Here is a 19,197-nt window from a genome sequence, read left to right as displayed (position 1 = left end):
AGACCATAAGCATGCACAGTCAAGTCCTTCCCTCAGTGATGGAAAATAGAGGTTACCATTGGACCTCAAGAGGCCCAAATGTTACTTGCATACTCTTAGATTTATGGCAATCCTTCAGACAGAAAAAGTATAACAAGCTACCTCATAAGCAAGGTATGAGAAAAACGAGGATTATGATATAGGAGTGAGATAGATCCTTATGTTGCAGCTTATGTCTTCCTAAGTATATCAACTTGTTCTTGAATGTCAGAAGATACTGCTTCTCAGATCATACCAAAAAAATGAGAAACAAAACTGTAAGAAAAATGGGAATAACATGGGATCTAATTAAATCTTTTTATCTTTTGCATTTATGTAAGAATAACTGTGCAGTTTTCTAGGCACCATAAGATCAGCTCCAGAAAAGGCAATGGTGCAGATACTGAAAATCACCATAACATCAGAAGCTGCAAAAACAAGTGAAAACTGATTAACTGTCCTTCATTTTGAGCAAACTAATTGTTCAAAAAGTAACTGCTGCAAAACACTCAAATGCTTTGACAGAATTTATTGGTAGCTGTTACAGCATGAGAGGCAGGACGGGCACTATTATGCAAAAAAGTAAATTCTTCTGTTAGCATTAGAAATATTCACTAAGGACAGACCATGAATTCAAACAACCTCTGTTCTCAAAAGTCATGTCTTTAAGCTGGGACATCAGCTTGAACAGACATCAGTCTGAAAGAGAAGCCATACATTCTCTCTTCAATCTTGCTCCGAAAAGCCCATTGCAGAGCCTATTACAAGGTAGCTTGAAGACTGTAATACCACTCCCTACACGGTTTGAATTCAAGGCTGGATGAAAAGGTGCAAGCTTTGCTCTAACCATACAGGCCCATTCAGTATAGACAGCAATAACTTCTACAAGAGGTTAGGAAATGACTGCCACACACAAACAATCTGAAGCTTGCCAATGAGGCCAATATGGTTGTAACAGGATTAGAAAGCTAACTGTACAAAGACCACAATCCCAGGAGAGCTGAAGTAGCTGCTAGCAATGATTTGCAGTGGCTCCAAAGGTAAGACCTAAGAAAAGGTTTGTGGCAGTTCAACTCAAAAAACTGAGGTTTGCAAATTCAGACAAGAATAGAAAAAGAAGCGCAATTACACTGCTCATTCTTCTGGAGATCAGAAAGAAGGCTGGTATGTGATCCTGTGTGCTTCAGTTACTGCTGAAGCAGGAAATTATATATTGAAGGCATGCACAAATAAGCCAGAAGAGCAAGGAGTCACAAGAAGAACTAATTGAACTTAAAACCAACAAACAAGGTACAGCACTTCCATGGAAACAAATTTCACTGTGTTAGCTATTTAGAAGCAGTGACAACATTCCTGTGTATCATAATGGTGATTGCTTGCTCATTTCAGCAATAGTTTGAGGTGAAATTTAGAAGTTATGTCTCTGCTGTGCTGTCAGCTATACTGTAAGAAAAATACCCAAGACGCAACATTTTAGGGCTGCGGTGCAAAGAGATACATTCTCTTCCTACTATCAGCTAATGGCAATCAGAGTACAAAGAAGGAAGACAGCTAAATCTCATGCATAGCTTCATTCATTTTTGCAGCCTTTTACAAACTTCATTATTCTCTATCATCCCATCAACAGTACTGTTTTGTTTCCCCAGAGTATTTACCCTCTTTTCTTCACTAACTCATATTGTGTACTGAGCATCAAAGTTGAAGAAATAAGACTTAAATAGAGATTAAAACTACTCAGCATATACTTTCAGTCACAACTTTACAAATAAATGACTTTTTAAGGCAGCAAAAGATAGACAAAGGCTAGATTAAAAACAAAGCACACAACTAAAAAATTTCAAGACATAAGGGAGAAGAATACATAGATTTTATTCAATTATTAAAACAAACAAAGCCCAAACCCATTAACTTCAGAATTGCCGGAGTATGTTCATTTTTTTCAACCCACCTGTGTCTTTATCCCTGGCTTTGTAAACTTGTCCATAAGTGCCTTCACCAATAATACCAATGATATCAAATTTATCCACACAGCGCTTTCCCCAGTCAATTTCTTTTTCTTTTGTTTCACCATGTCGTGGTCCACATATTCTAGGAAACAAGGATTTTTAAGAATACAGCTAACTTTAAGAAAGCAGCTAACATATCCAAGGATCACCTTAACCTTGAAGAAATTCAAGGCTAAATATTCATGAGACATTATTTGATAACAGCCTTACTACCACTAACCAGCAGTTACTACCACAAACCATGCAGTTTGATTTATGACTAAGTAGTATTAAGGAAGCTGTTACAAAGCAGAAATATTTTGAATAGGATACATTTTTAAGAAACTATTATCGCTTCTGCTTCTCTGACAGACTTTAAAATAAAAAAAATGTAATAAACATACTTTGGTCTCCTCTTGCTGTGTAGCTGAACTGCTGGTTTCTTTTCTTCAGGACTTTTGGCTAACTCAGCTCCTCCAGGCAACTCAGGTGGAAGTGGCAAGTCTGCAAGCAGATGGCGAAGTTTCTTCTCTGTTTCTTTAACTGACTTCACTGTAATATTCTCTCTCAAGCTACTGAAAAAGAAACAATTTTGCTAGTACACTGAACACAGTAAAGCAGTATTAAAAGAAAACCTACTGGAATTCCTTTTTTTTCTGTTAACACATTCTAAGCTGTTGATTCACTAACATTGCTCTTAGAATTGACAGAAATTCAATTTAAGCTTTACAAATGACTTGCAAACAGCTCTGACTGATGCACAGCTGACTACCAAAATTCTACAGAAAATGAGATCAGATCTTAAGGCCTCATACGTCTGATGAAAGCTGATGCTGGATAACGTAGCAAGCCTTACCATCCAGAACAAACCTATCTGGGTTCCAGGCTAGGCTTCTGCCATCCAAACTTTTTTTTCCCCCCAAGCCACTCAGGGACCAGATCAGTAATATTCAGAGGTCAGGTGCTGCCAGAGATCACAAGTATAGCAGTTAAAACTGTAGTATGATTGACATCACATGTAAAAGAAAATATTATCCTAATCTAATTAACTTCAATACTGATCTTCAGAGATAACTAGCTTCACAGTTACAGCTACTGCAAGGCAGTAGAAGGCAGTCCATACCATGCCACTTACAGATTCCAGTCTCATACATTTGCAGACACACTCCAGTTTCAATCTGTTTCTAGTTATCAGAATACAAATCAAGTGAAAAATTGACTTTTTCTGCCACAGATAATTGGCATTTTTATTTATTATTTTAACCTTTATTAGGCAACAGACAGTGACAATCTCCATCTTGAGAAGAATCCCCAAAACACACAGCAATGTATTCCTATTCTAGAGATGCTCTCCCCACTCTAATGGGGAAATTCTGAACAACACTTCTTGCAGGATAATTTTTTTTTTAAACTCATGGTTCTGTTTTGTCCAAACTTGTTCCTCTAGCTGCACTTTTGCAGTTATATTATATAAAATTACTAAACCCGTGACCATCTTTATATAATGACATAGCTTTCTCTCTGACAGGACTCTCAGATAGTACTCCCTCTTTAAGTTCCAAACTCCATCACCGCATAAAGGAAACCTGTCATGCTCGGAGGGTACATTTCCCAGAGTAGCTACATTTGCAAAAATCATCACTGTTCTACTGTCAACATCCCTCTCAAAAAAACTCTTCTGGAAGAGGAAGTCGCAGGAAAACCTCTATCTACCCAGTTTCATAGATGAAGTAGGAACTTCTATAAACGGAAAGATCTTGCTATCTTCCATCATGGAGAATGCACATATTCTTCCACAAATTAATTGCAAACAGCAAAATTTATAAATTTAAATAAAGCATTCCAGCATTTCACCTATGTCTAGGCAATCTTACTACAAAAACAGAAACCTTGAGCACCTTAGACCACTTCCCAAGCTGCCACTGCCTCAATTCGAAGAGGCACCTCAAGGAAGCATATACTGTTCTCATTACAAATATGTTAACATGAACAGAGCAAGTAATTATCATAGTAATGTCCTTAATTTTGAAGTTCAAACATTTGCGTTTCTCTCACAATTCTGCCCTTGAACTTTCTGTAATAGTGGAAGTACAATATATGAGAGGCTCTGAAAAAGGATTTAAAAGCAGTATATGGAAACAGAGGCATCCAAGAAGAGCCTTTTTTCAGGTTTATTAAATCACACACTGCTGTACATGAGGAGCTAGCAAGTTCTGCACAGCATCAAGCTTTCTGCGTTGACACAATTTCCTACAGCAACTGATTACAACTGAACCTTGGTCCTTCTTCCCCCCAAAAAATCATAGATAACTTTTCTCTAATGACTCATGGTTTAACCTGACTTGTTACAGACTTCACATCAGAATGATTATGATTACATCCCAAAAGTGAAACAAAGCAAAGCTTAAAAGACTTTATATTTCCTGTCTAATCTTTCTGAAGCAGTTTGTTTGCAAGTACTAAGCTTTTTTTTTTTTTAAGAAAATGAGCCCAGTGCTAATAGAACTGTTTAAGTACACTTAAAGCAGACATTACATTAAAAAAATACTAATAATGAGAAGCAATGAGACAGCTTCAGGATAGAATCTCATTTCATATCACCACATTCAACCCTGCATACAAATCCTGTTAAAACAGTAATTCTCTTAAATATGCATCAGTAATCCTGTTTACCTACAGAGGTTGGCTCTGTCAAAGTCAAATGCAACTGTACATTCACCACGCAGTTGTGATTCTGAATAATTGGAATGACATTTGCTGGAGTGCTGAAGGTTCTGTTTTACTGCTAAAAAAAAAATCTATTGTCTTGTTAAGTAATATTGACTCACCTAGCCCTGTGCATTCTTACTTTTAAACACTGCATTAAATTGCTAACAGAAACATTCACCCCACTAGTTCTAACAACTTTCACTAATTAAATGCTACAATTCTCGAAGCACAAGAGGAAACATTACTTTCACAGATACAAAATATATAAATATTTAGAAGGTTTTGAATTTCTCTTTTACAAAGATGTATCACACTTAACTCAGTTATTACTTCAATGCTAAGAAATTTTGTTTTACTTGTGAGAAGCTGATCTCTCAGATAGCACGAGACCAGTAATATGAGTGATAACAAAAGCAACTTTTCTCACACTACCAAAACCAAAAGAAAAATAGTAAATTGCAGCTCAACAGCATCATTTTCCAATTCATATCACAGCAAGTATTCTGTAGGACAAAAGAGAAACTTAGCATAGTCTAAATTCAGATTACACTTAGAATATAGGCTCGAGTTTCCTCACTACAGACCAATCTTTAACACTTAAAAAGTCAGCACAGATTAAAAGTCATGAACATCAAACCTCAGTTACACATACTCAAAACAGTGATTTCCAAAATGAATTAAATGAAAATAAAGCACACCTATAAAAGAACCTTTAACTTCAATTCCAGCTTACTGAAAGATTTTCAGATACTGCCACTGAAGTAATCTTTTCTCCAGAACTATGCCCACATTTGCCTTGAGATCTTGAAAATTACATACATGCGTTATTCCCAAAGTTCTTACCTGACTGCAATTTTAAGTCATCTCTTTAGTGTACTTTTTATTGAAAAATTCCTTCTGGAATAAATCCCAGTTAGATAAATTACTTTTAACATTGCATTCTCCTTCGGTCTACTTATAATCACCACCTTAAGCAACCAAAGAGCAAGAACAAATTACACCAGCCTCATCTAGCAAACAGGGTAACACCATGGGTGTTCAACTTGTTGGCTTGCCTAGGCCACACTGAGTGAAGAAGAATTGTCTTGAGCCACATATATGTAGGCTGCTCTGAAAGTAATGCCTCTTATTTGTTTCCATGGAAACAACAACCAATACAATAAGCACAGACACAGTGTTTGACTGAGCAAATTCTCATCTACAAAATGCTATTTTTCAACACATTTGCCACCATTAGCAATGCATATTTGTCAGTGATGAACAAGAGCCTGCATGCCAAGCTCATAAACATCTGCACCAGTGGAGATGACCCACAGTTGCTGTCACCACTGCTGAAATGCACCACTCACCACCACCTCACTGTGCTCACATCCACTGTTTGGTTTCCATAAACATTCAGCAAGAGTTAATGAATGCAAGTGGGTGCCATTTTTTCCATATGGAGGAATTCAATGACACACCTCTGCTTCATACATACTTCCGTGTCAGACACCATTTGGTCAGACTGCCATCCATCACACAGCAACGAAATGTAAAGGAATACTGGCAGGAAGCTTCAACCCCTACTGCCATACCACCATAACCACCTCTGACATTCTGGGCCAACATAATAAAATAGGAAGCATTACTTATGGAGCAGCCCTCATAAATTATACAATAGAGTTAGTGTACATAAGTAATAAAAAAATACTAAAAAAAAAGTTTTGTTAAAACAAAAAAAGGATAGGAACAAAACCATAAAACTAGTGGGATATTTGACCTTGTTTTTGTGAAACTAATGCCTCAGTCTGGCTTGATGGCAGTGGCTGCAGTTCTCAGTGAGTTCTCAAGGTGTTCGTCAAAGATTTTTGATGAAATTTTATTATTCCTGTGCTTCATCCTTGAAAACAGTTGTTCACAAATGAATGTACTGCCAAAAGCAATTAGATGAATAAGGTGTGACTGTGAAGCAAGAGGTATTTCTCTCTTGCTAAGATAGGGCTTATAGAAGATCAATAGAGAGACACAAAGGAATTTTTCTGTTCAATGCCTGATTGCAACTCTACATATTCCATTTGACAATTTGCAGGTCATGTATGTATACTGATTGAAAATGAAATTGCGAGTATACTAAAGAAATGATAATTTTTTAGCAAACTTGAAACCTATTCCTTTATCAGAATGGACAGTTGCATATATTTTGCTGTTCACAGAACAGTGTTTAGCCAGTGTATCAAACTGCGTACAATTATTTGCCATAACTTGAGTTAGCCCTGTAGTGCACATACCTTGTGTCCTGGTTTCAGGCCAGATAGGGTTAATAGCACACCAATGTTTGGTTGGTGCTGAGTGACAGCTGGCTGGCGCAGCAGCGGGCAAGCTGCCTTGTGAGCTGTGTCGGGTAACATGCAGCACACAGGCTGGACATGCCTTGGTTACCATTACTTTCCCAAAGCAAAAATAAATAAATGAAACCAAAAGACAATTCCCAAAAAGCAAATTTACATCACAACTCACCTATCAGTTTCATTATCTTCAGGCAGCGTGGGAGGCAAAGGCAAGGGTGGCAGTGTGGAGGCTGGTAGTGCAACAATTCGCTCCTTCTCCTTTGTTACTACACTCGGTGTACTCTGTTTGGTTTTCTCTTTTACAGTGACCGGCTGCTGTTTTACGACAGTTACTTTATCCTCTTTTACTGCTGTAGCTTTCTGTTTAGTATTTTTGTCTGCAATCAAATTATTTTCTCCTTTAGTTTCTGGCAGTGAAACCTTTGCTTTTGCCTTGTCATTCTTCAAATTTGCACTGCTTGTAGGAGAAGGTGTATGCTCAATTTTTACTTTCTTCAAGTCCTTTACATTGTTCAATTGAGGTGCACTTGCAGCAGTGTCAGTGTTCCCCTTCGTTGGTGTTGAAGTGTTGGAAGCTTTTGCACTGGCTTTAGCTGCCTCAGCTGCTCTTGCTTTTTTGTTTTTGTTCAGCTCAGCAGCCAGGCTACTCTTCAGAGTTAATGTACTAGGAGAAATACTTGAATGACGACTTCTCGATCTAGACAACCTGTGTCTGCTACGAGATCTCGAGTGCCTTGATGAATATGGACTTCTACTTCGAGATTTTGCTGATCGCCTGTTTCAAAAAAGTAAACGTTTACTCAAGTAAAAATTTGTCCAGGTTCTTTCTCTTAAACCAACCACTCTCATTAGGTTTTTAGAATTAAAAAAAGCCACAAAATAGAAAAGATAGTGCCCCACCAAAATTATTTGGAATAAACAATAATCAAGATTCTACATCTAAACAGGTTGTTATAAAATGTTAAAGCTTTTTTAAATAGCTTATCCCAATAAGGTGCTGTAAAATACAAATATACCCTACAGAACAGATGTGTTTTCCTCACTACATATCAGAAATGAATTCTCCTTTAAAGAAAAATTGATGCTGTGCTGCATGCATCAACACATTTAGCATTTGCAATATTTTAGAAAAATTCAGTTGCCTGTACAATCAGAACTCAACATAATGAAATTTACGTCAAAGTGTCACAAGAAGCACCTAAACACAACACTGAACTGTAAAAAATTGTTTCACTTTTGCAACAGTCATAAAAACGTTAAAAAACAACCCGAATATTAAAGGTTGCAATATTACCAGCTAGAAGACAACAATAAACCTTAGCTTTCCTTTCCCAAAATTTAAATGTACATTCCCCTTCTCTCCAGGAGGAAAGTACTTGACATGTATCTACTGAAGGCGAAATGATAATCCACAAGTAGCTCTAAGCTACATCCGCATCAGGTAAGTCAGATAAAGACACCTAAGAGGAAAAAAAATATATCTAAGCTGTCTACAAAATCATAGCAAGAAAACAACCCAGAATGAGGCTAGGGAAGGGGAGAAAGAATCTTAACAATTACAAAAGCAAACTTAAACTGCGCAGAAATACCATCTAATAGAAAGTTAGAATCATAGACCAAGACCCCCCCCCTACACTTTATGATTCTAATAACTTTCTGTGATTCACAGAATTAGGTAGGTTGGAAAAGACCTACAAGATCATCCAAGTCCAACCATCCACCTACCACCAATAACCCCACTAAACCATGCCTCTCAACACAACATCTAAATGTTTCTTGAACACTTCCATGGATGGTGACTCAACCACCTCCCTGGGCAGCCCATTCCAGCACATGACCACTCTTTCAGAAAAGTAGTATTCCCTAATGTCCAGCCTGAATCTCCCCTGGCACAACTTGAGGCCATTCCCCCTCCTCCTGTAACTAGTTACAAGAGAGAAGAGGCCGACCCCCAGCTCACTATGACTTTTGTTCACATAGTTAAATAGAGAGTGATCACATCTCCCCTGAGCCTCCTCTTCTCCAGACTGAACAATCCCAGCTCCCTCAGCCGCTCCTCATAAGGCCTGCTCTCCATACCCCTCACCAGCTTTGTCGCCTTCCTCTGAACACACTCCAGGGTCTCGATGTCCTTCTTGCAGTGAGGGGCCCAAAACTGGACACTACTCAAGGTACGGCCTCACCAGAGCTGAGTACAGAGGGAGAATGACTTCCCTACTCCTACTGGCAACACTATTTCTGATACAAGCCAGGATGCCATTGGCCTTCTTGGCCACCTGGGCACACTGCTGGCTCATGCTCAGCCGAGCATCGACCAATACCCCCAGGTCCGTTTCTTCCACACAATCTTCCAGCCACTCTGCCCCAAGCATGTAGCGTTGCCTGGGGTTGTTGTGGCCAAAGTGCAGGACCCAGCACTTGGTCTTGTTAAACCTCATCCTACTGGCTTCAGCCCAGAGATCCAGCCTGTCCAGATCTCTCTGTAGGCCCTCTCTACCCCCAGGCAGATCGAGAATTCCTGCCAGCATGGCATCATCTGAGGGTGCTCTCAATGCCCTCATCCAGGTCATCAATAAAGATATTGAGGAGGACAGGCCCCAGCACCAACCCCTGCATCATTTGCAAGAATTTCACTGACCTGTCTTGGAAAACATCTGCTTGCACACCTTGTTCCTGGATTAGCTATTTCAAACAAACTCACTCCATTACCTGTAGAACACCACCTCCACCTTCAAAGAATCCCCTGCAACCTACCTCAGCTGTATTCAATTTTTAACCATAAAACATGTCCTAGAGGTAATTAAATCAAGTCTATTTTGTTCATAATTCCGATTTCTGTGTTTTTTGTTGTTTTATTTAGAAAGGTGCCCAATGTGAAGAAAGAAATCCACGTCAACAAAAGAAACAGATGTAATTCCACATTCACTTGAAAACAAAAGGAGCAGCTTAGAACACCACAGTTCCCAAGACACCATGTCTGATCACAAGGCTGTTTCTGTTCATTAGCTCAAAATAAAATAAGTTCATTTAAATCATTACTAAGGATGAAATGAGAAAATCTATTTGAATTACAGTAACTAGAAATGCTCATCTGATCAGCTACCAGCACCCTGGTGAAGAAGAGACAGTAAATCTCTATATTACCTTCAAAAAGAAATACGTAGGCAAGCTAAGCTTTGACAGTGGCTTGAGGTGCATATTTTATCAACGTAGCAAAGAGTTGGGAATATGAACATGGATTTATGCAAGCTCAGGAAAGAAAAACCAACAACAAAAAACACCCACTAAGTTCTTCACCCCAGGTCTGACACCTCAAATGGCATAACTTAGTCATGTCAGAAATATATCCATAAGAAAAGATATCCATAAGAAAAGGTGCAAAAACACAGGCTTTCAAACATTTAGGATTCAGTTCCTCTATAAAACGCAACCCTTAGTACCAGATCAAAATGATGGTTATGCAATAAGCTGAGTCCACTGGTTTAATTTTTCTGAATTTCTGATTATTTATATCAGCAAAAGATATTCATGTTGCATTACATAATGCATGCCCAGGCTAATAATAAACCAGCTCTTCTACTGGCATCCCAAAGACCTTTGTCATAATGTCTTACTGTACCTTGTCCACTAGGCAAGAGTTACAGGAAACACAAATACCTTCAGCTGAACAGAATGAACCACAAGTAAAAGACAGCTCTGTCAGAGCACTAGTAATTCAAGTTACAAGAGCTGCTCTGAAAGTAATGCCTCACATTTTATTATGTTGGCCCATGACATCAGAGGTAGATGTTGATGGTATAGCAGAAGGGCGTGAACCTTCCCATCAATATTCCATTACATTTTGTTGCAGTGCAACAATGGCGGCAGAGGGGCAGTCTGACCAAATGGTGTCTGCCATGGAAGTATGTATGAAGCAAAGATGTGTCACTGAGTTCCTCCATGTGGAAAAAATGGCAGCCACTGACATTCATCGACTCTTGCAGAACATTTACGGGGACCAAATAGGGGATCTGAGCACAGTGAGGTGGTGAGTGGTGTGCTTCAGCAACGATAATGGCAAAGTGAAAGACAAATCACATTCTGGACAGCCATGCACAGCTGTCACACCATGAGATGAAGGGCATCTCAATCGGCTCATCTGTGCAAATTGGCTAATGATGGTGACTACATTGAAAAATAGTGTTTTGTAGCTAAGAATTTGTTCTATCAAGTGGTGTTGCTGTGCTCTTTGTATCTGTTGTGGTTTCCATGGAAATAAATAGGAGGCATTACTTTCAGTGCAACCTACACAGAACAACAAAACTGCTGTTTTCTTAAGTTTAGTGATCTTTTCAAATATTTAACTACCATTTTCTTTCATCAGCATTAGTTCCAAAGTCCCAAGAAAAGTTTTGTCTAGCCAGGGAGGTTAAGTGCAAGTTCCCACCTATAAAATGCCACAAAAATAAAACTGTGGATGTCTACAAGCTTTCTCTCAGAAGCGCACACAGAACTCTGAGAATGGTGAAATACTGCCCTATACACAGGGCCACTCAACTCATGCTGTTCAGAACTAACACTCCTTTCAAATAAATGATGAAGTCACAGCATCACAGCAACAGGCTCACACAGTAGCCACCACCTGCCATTTTAATAAGACACTAACATTTGACTGGGACCTTGAGAAAACAGCAGGAGATGCACCTGAAATACACAGCTCTCTCTATATAGTCCACCAGACTTCTGTTAAGCGTGCGTGAATGCATACATAAGATGCCTCATCTGACATTTGCCACCAGTTATTTTGTTGTTAGGACAGATCGTTTTTAACAAAGTAACCAAGAACAAAAGGATAGTGGCTACAGACCCTCAGAATTGTGTTGCAAACAACAAACAAACCCAAGGAAACAATCCAGACTTTCTCACCCAAGTCTGCAGAGATCAGGAGCCACACTGAAGGTAAGGGTTATAGCTAACTCACCCAGTGAAAGCACTAGCGTCTGCTGGCAGTGCACCCTTAAGTTCTGTCCCATTTACAAGTACTTATGTTGTGCTTATCCATCAACAGCCTTCTACAAGCACTGTGAATGCACTCCATAGCTCTACATCTCTAGAGAGGAACTGCCGAACTCACTCCCATAAAACCACTTCTGAACCATCTACATGTTTCAGTGTTTTTTTGTTTTTTTTTTTTTTAAATATACAGAGGGGAAAAAAAAAAGGAAAAGAAAACTGATTTGCCTAAAAACCGTAAGTAACAGTAGGAGTAGCCTGCATTAGAAAGAAGTTCTTTACATAGAGCTGCTTTTTTCCTTCCCCGGAGCCAGCAACAAAGGAGTCTAGGAGCACAACCTGATTAGCTGCAGAGGGAAATTGAAGTAATTGCATAATATTATGTCTAGCTAAAATATGAAACCAGAAAAAAATTTTCAAGATGTTATCTAAAAATCATATAGAGAAGAGGCATGTGTAAAGAAACAAAGGAAGAAAGCACTAGTAAGGAATTCATCCCCAAAACAAAACTTGGCACTGCTTTCCTCTACATTTCAGAAGACAAAAAGAAAGCAGAGTCTTTTCTTCTACCAAGAAATAAAGAAAAAATAGTTGTTGCTTAACACAGTGCACTTGTTTACTGCATAAAAACACTCAAGAGCTAAGTATTATGAGTTACAAGTTTTGAAACTGCCACAATGTTCCTCTTTCTAGCAATAAAACATACTGTTACGTTTCTTTGGTTAATGTATCAGCTACTGAACACCAGATTCCTTGATGAATTTTAACCAAAATGTCTACTGATGTAATACCACCTGCATTGTCATGCATACAATGAAACAATTCCAACTAGTAACTGAAAACCTGAAGTGCTATATTTTACTATCTTGATATCTGAAAGTAAAGAGGGAGGAGAAATAATGCTGTTTACACAAGTCAGATTTACAGGAACACAAATCTCACTTAGCTTTAATGTTTTTTTTCATGTCATACTACTACTTTACGTGCTTCTGTTCCCCATTCCACTCTCACGTATCTATTAAAAAAAAATAAATTTTATTAACAAATCAGAATAGTCGTTTTATCTTCTGTTTGTAAACTCGAAAACCTCTTTTCTTCTTAACTGCTTTGCAAGCGAGCTAGATGCAACATGCCAGCAGCCAGCTAGGTGTTACCTAATCACAAACAATATTATACTCAGAACATATAAGGGTCTATAGAGTGAAACAATGAAATTAATTCTTGTCCTATGTTTGCTCACTTTTAGACAAGACAGGACACAAAGGGATTCATCAGAATAAAGAGCGGAATACTGAGAAAGCAAATAGAACCAAAGGGGGTTTAAACACCCACTGCAGTCCAGATCTATCATTAACAACCAGTGAGCTGCATTAACAAGCAGGCACTGCCATCTTCCAGTTCATGGTAAGGTCGCAGTGTATTTGAGAGGGGAGACCTAAATTTAATCAGTTGGCTTCACCACACATCTTCCAAGACATTTATAATCATTCAGTAACATAAACCATCCTGACAAACGTTACAGCTCGTAGTATAGCTATTTCATGTTGCACCAGCAGGCAAATGTACAATCCATTTCTAAAAGTCCTAACAGTATTGGTGCTCTCCCTTAATATCTTACTAACTCTTTATTTTCTCAAGCTCTTAGTTCAGGCTTATATTCTACGCGGCTCTGCAACCAACAACCTATTCTGCTTTGCACATGAAGTCTGCATAACTTGCTTAACCATTTCAAACCAGAAATCTTTAAAACTGCCTCCAATATATACAGCATAAGAACACTGAAAAATTCCGAACATGTTTTATCTCCTAAATCTGCTTTAGGCCCTGTGTTCTCAGATGAAAATTCTGCATACAAATAAATTAATCAGCAAAAAATGTCAACTCAAATTCTAAATTATAAACACACTACAATGTTCATTTTCCAAATTAAGTCCCTTCCCACAATATGGAAAAAAAAACAGAGATCAACAAGGAAAAGGAAATGCAAATCATCAAGGTAAAAGGAAATCAGCAAGGAATCTTTTGCACATCAGCAAAAGGTCAAGTCCACAGCCAAGTACCAGGAGTTAGACTAGAGCGAGAGTCTCAAACTCAGTGGAAGAAATAGCTATTCCAACAGTGAAAATGCATAGCTTTACTTCAAAATTTTCGCAAAATACAGTTTTACTAAACAAGATTAAAGAGTTTTATATAGAAAATCTTTCCCCACACAAGAGGGAAAAACATCTGAAAGTCTCTCCAACTGCTTTAAATCCAAAAGCATCAAGATCACTGGTTGCAAAGCTTTTTTTATATGGTGTACGAAACCATGGATTCTGCACGACATAGGCATTTACTCGCTCAATTAATATTTTACTGTTTTCCATATGCTTGCTTCAGTTTTGCACAGAAGTGATCCATATTTCACAGAGCCTCAGTGCTACATTACCCACAGCAGAAAAAAAGGGATGGCTCCGGAGTACAAATAAAAAAGAAATTGTGTATTTTTCTTTTCCTAAGCAACATCCACACACCATACCGTATTACTATGCTAGTAGTGCCCCACCTACTTCCTTTCATCCAGGCAGATGGGTAGGTGTATCCAAATTTGGAAAAACACAATTACTCATATATACAGCTAACCAAATTAAATGTGTGATCGCACAGCATATGATCTGATTGAAATTACGAAGAACAGCATTCCCTACAATTTCATCCTAATCTAGTCTGCAAAAAGACTCTCCTTGTTTCGTCAGTTGTGGTGGTTTTTTGCTCTTGTTTGGTTTTGGTTGACTTATTTTTATTTTTTTTTCCTGAGTTTCACAAAGATAGAGTCCATTTATCAGTAGAGAAATAACCTCCTCACGCTTTTTGTAACATGGAAGAATTCCCATTACTGAAAGAGCATATGCACTACTTAAGAACAAGTGCATGTTACGGTACACAAGAAAACATAATGCAAATCCACAAACAGCAAGTGAAAGTTTTTTCCAGCAAGTGAAAATAGCTCAAGCAATCAGTTTGCACAAAACATAAATGTTTACTGCAATTATAATGGCAAAAGCAATTAGTCTACCATTCAAACAATTTTCCAAGTGTAAAACATGTATTTTTGTCTTTGCTTCTGAACAGAAGCAATCTCCAGGCAACAACACTGAAAGATACTAGTCAGTGACTTCTGCAATTCAGAACTCACATAACTATGCTGTTATTGCTGGCTTGAGAAAACCAGGAATTCGCATGAGTGAAGCTGACTTGAGTTTTTTCTCTTCTACTGTTTATCTGAACTTTCTCCCTAAGCACCTCAGATGCAGATGAAAAGAATCAGGACTCCAGACGCAAGTTGTCCAAGCTTGCTAAAATCACTTAATTCCCATCTTCTACATACTAAAATAGCTAGGTAAGTAACAGAATACTGCTGAAGATTCATATATGAAATGCAGACTCAAAAGAGCAAAAAGACTCACAGTCTGGAATGCCTAAGAATATACGAAGTTGCTACTATCCTGACATTATTATAGATAGATGCAAGCCCAGAATTACGTTTTTAAATCACCCGGATCAAGAAGATAGGTGCTCTAAGAAGCTGCTGCCTTCATGAAATCATTATATTCTATCCAGTCTTAGGGTGCTATATCGTTATCTAAAGAGCACAGCAACAGTTTTCAGCATTTTGAGTGCAACACCACAAAGTCAAGCAACAAAAACAATCACAACAGCTCTGAATGGCTAACACAGCAATACAGCTGTCTTCCATCTTTCCTGACAACCAGAGCACACATTACAAAGCAAAGAAACACCAACTCGCATTTCTTCACAACAGGCAAATATTAGGGACAACAAAGATCATCTTCACGTTATTGGCTTCTTTCTTTTTCTGTGAAAATGCCTGGTTGTTTTTTTTTTTTGTTGTTTTTTTAATGAAGGCCACATTCGGGCAGACTGACTTCATCTTCTACACAGAGCAACCTCTTCTTCCACTCAGCCATTCTAGACTCTCCCAAGTAAATCTGAAAATGTGCAGTAGTTAACAAAACAATTTATCTGTGCACAGATAAAAACGGGATGCTAATTAAAGTTTAACTGGAGGAAGGAAGGAGTGAAGTCACATCGCTAACTCCTGGAAACAGATCTACAACTCAAGGAAGATTTACACACTTAAAAGAAAGACAACACAAAAACCAGGAAAAAAAACTCTCACACTTCAAACCACAGGCCCACTACAAACAGAACCAAGTAAACAAAACAGTCCTACAGATCTCTCCTGTGTATCTATACCCTACAAGACCTCCTGTACCTTCTACTATCAGCCAGCACATAAGGCAGGGTCCCAAACTAACACAGCTATTAATCTGCCTAATATGGCTGCTCTCATAAGCACAAACCTACTGTAAGCAGCTTTGTCATCACTAGCTTTCTTATTCCAAGACATCAGTATTGACAGAAAATACTGTTTTCTTGAACGTTTAAATAAAGATATTCCAGAAATGTTCCTACTATTCTGTTACACAAATCATCCTGAAAAAGAACCCTAAACAACTTGGAACAGGCTCTCACAGAACAACAACAAAGTGTTATTTTTCTGAGCACTCATAATGCTTTCTGCTTGAAACACTGTATTGTTAACAAAACTTTTCCATACAACTGTACCTTTAAATGATTGTTTTTTCGGTTCTGTTTTTTTTTTTTAATTTCTAAGGCACCTTTGTTCTGCCCATCTGAACACAGTAGGGCACAGTGCTGTTACTTCGCTCTTTAAACAGCATTTGACACAGACTCCAGACAGGACACCCTACCAACAGCCATCAAAACACAGGAATGGCTTCAGCGTCTTCACTGGATACCTCAATGGTAGCTGATGCAAGGTGTTCATTAGAAACATCACAGAGTGGTTCTCAAACAACCTTCCAAGTAATGCAGTGCAAACAAAATTCTTGCCAGCGTATCACTTGATACATTTAAAAACTAAGTCCAGATGTGAATTTAAATAAACACATAGTGTGGCAAGAGTATGATTCCAATACGAGAAATACAAGTCTTCAGTGATACGTAAATACTAACTAAATACTTCAAATTCCCAGTAGTATTGCTCTACGTTAAAATATTTTAAAATGCTTTAACGCTGTGATGCTGCTTGCATATGATTATAGAGGTAAAGCACTCATTTCTTCTCTATATAAAATGTAGCAAGTCACAGCAACGCTGACCATTACAATCTAAGTTTGCACAAATAGGATGATTCACAAGCCCACATCGAATAACACAGTGGGAAATGAGTTTATCTACAGTTTACCAAGCTTTGACATTGGCTCTTTCTCCCAGCGAAGCAAAGTCTAAATCTTTGTATAACCCCTCCCCCCAAAAATAATAATAATAAATCAAGAAACACTAGCAACAGGAATTCCCATCAGCTTGGTTTCTTATTAGATTAGTAAGAATATGCTGGTGTCAGTTTGATATAACCTGCATCCTGGAATAGAAAATACACGAGGATGTACCTGAGAACACCCATATTTCTTAAGATTTAAAACCCTAAACTGGTCCTTCAGAAAACCTGTCCATTGAGAAGCACTTCCATGGTCATTCTCATTGGAAAAAGTACAGAGCCCTTGGTATTTAGAAAGTGTTCTCGCCAGCTACGTAGCCCCTCCAAAACATGAAATAGCTGCAGAAGAGAAGTGTTGCCCATGTCTCCTTTCTCCCCAGCTCTGGGCAGGAGGATCTCCATTTGCCCCCTTTCCCTCAGCCCAGGAGCAGCAGGAGGGCCAGCAGCAGGGCTTTTCTCGCCAGATGCCTGCTGACCTGCCCGGTCCAGGCCCCTCTCCACCCACTGCCCTCCCTCCTCCTCCCCCCTCCCGCAGCCCACACTCACCGAATAACGGGGCTGTAGGGGCTCCGCGACCGCCGCCAGCTGCTGTAGGGGCTGGGCGACACATCTCCGCCGCGCTCGTAGGAGCTGTGCCGGCTGTAGCTGGGGGAGCGGCGGCGGCTGTAGGGGCTGAGGGGTGAGCGACCGCCCGTGGGGCTCAGCGACTTGCGGCTCCGCAGGCTCTGCGAAGAGCGGTGCAGCGGGGGGCTGTCGTCCCGGCCGGGGCTGGGGGATGAGCGCTGCCGCCGGTAGGCCTTGGGCTCGGGCTTGTCGTCGCGGTAGGCCTTCGGCGGGTCCTTGTAAGCCGACGGCGGCTCTTTGGCCGCTTTAGTCCGGCTGCGGTGCGCTTTGCTCTCCCGCTCTTTCCTGCCGCTGCCAGGCGAGGCGAGGGAGCCCTTCCTGCGGCCGTCGCTGCCGCCGCCGCCGCCGCTCTTGAGTCCCTCCCGGTCCTGGCCCCCGGCGTGGTTGTGGCGGCTGCGGGACTTGGAGGAGGACGAGGCGGCCTCGCTCCCCCCGCGGCCCGCCGCCGCCCCCTCCTGCTGCGCCTTCTCCTCCCCCCGCCGCCGGTGCTCCCGGTGCCGCTCCTTGGAGCGGCGGCTGCTGCTGCGGTGCTCCCGACGGGAACGCCCGCTCCTCTCCGCCTCGCCTCTCTGCCGCTGACTCCCGCCGCCGCCTCCCGGGGATGAGGCCGGGCTCCCCGCGCCGCTGCCCGCGCCGCCGCCGGCCGCGCCGCCGCCCACCAGCCCCTCGGACTGGGAGCTCACGTCGTCGTACTCCTCCACCAGCGTGCTCAGCCCCCCGCTACCGCGCCGCTTCTCTGCCTCCTGGGTCCCGCCGCCGCCGCCCCCGCGGCCCCGCCGCCGTTTGTGCCGGGAGCCCGAGCGCCGCTTGCCCCGCGGCCGCTTCCGCTCCCCCCCGTCCCCGCAGCAGGAGGAGGCGCCGGTGGCCGCCAGGAAGAGCAGGGACTGCGGCGGCAGCGGCGGCTGCAGGAGCGGGGGCTGCAGGAGGGGCGGCTGCAGGAGCGGGAAGAGCAGCGGGTGCGGGGCCGGCGGCGGGGGGGGAGGCTGCGGCTGGGCCGCGAAGCGCTTCCGTCTCCGGTGATGCAGCCGCTTCTTGTCGGCCGCCGCCGCCTCCGCCGCCGCGCTGCCGCCGCCGCTCCCCCAACCCCGGCTTCCCCCGCTCCCGCCGGCCGCTGCCTCCGAGGTGCTCGGCATCGAGATCACTCACGGCCGAGGACGAGGACGCGGCCTAGGGACTCCGCCGCCGCCGCCTTCAGGGCGCCATGGAGACGCGGCGCCGCGCCCGCCCCGGGCCGCCC

At 41.2% G+C, this 19,197-nt stretch overlaps 1 protein-coding gene across 8 annotated transcripts in view; it reads right to left on the bottom strand.

Annotated features, from left to right (window-relative positions):
• The window catches only part of CDK13 (cyclin dependent kinase 13), a 55,635-nt gene extending 36,438 nt beyond the window's left edge, over nucleotides 1-19,197 (bottom strand). For 4 of the 8 annotated variants that reach the window (XM_021385687.1, XM_021385688.1, XM_021385690.1 and 1 more), the window contains exons 1-4: nucleotides 17,883-19,196; nucleotides 7,209-7,814; nucleotides 2,408-2,578; nucleotides 1,967-2,106 (exon numbers count right to left, since the gene is read on the bottom strand). In XM_021385687.1, coding sequence (XP_021241362.1) covers nucleotides 1,967-2,106; nucleotides 2,408-2,578; nucleotides 7,209-7,814; nucleotides 17,883-19,093 — 2,128 coding nt within the window. In that variant the 5' untranslated portion in view covers nucleotides 19,094-19,196. Of the gene's footprint in view, nucleotides 1-1,966; nucleotides 2,107-2,407; nucleotides 2,579-7,208; nucleotides 7,815-17,882 lie in introns of all 8 variants that reach the window. The other 4 variants (XM_021385684.1, XM_021385686.1, XM_021385685.1 and 1 more) reach the window with 3 other exon arrangements.

The sequence above is a fragment of the Numida meleagris genome, chromosome 2, assembly GCF_002078875.1.
Source record: "Numida meleagris isolate 19003 breed g44 Domestic line chromosome 2, NumMel1.0, whole genome shotgun sequence".
Lineage (NCBI taxonomy): Eukaryota > Metazoa > Chordata > Aves > Galliformes > Numididae > Numida > Numida meleagris.
The sequence above is the reverse complement of the archived record's forward strand: the minus strand, read 5'-3'. Positions and strand labels throughout refer to the sequence as shown.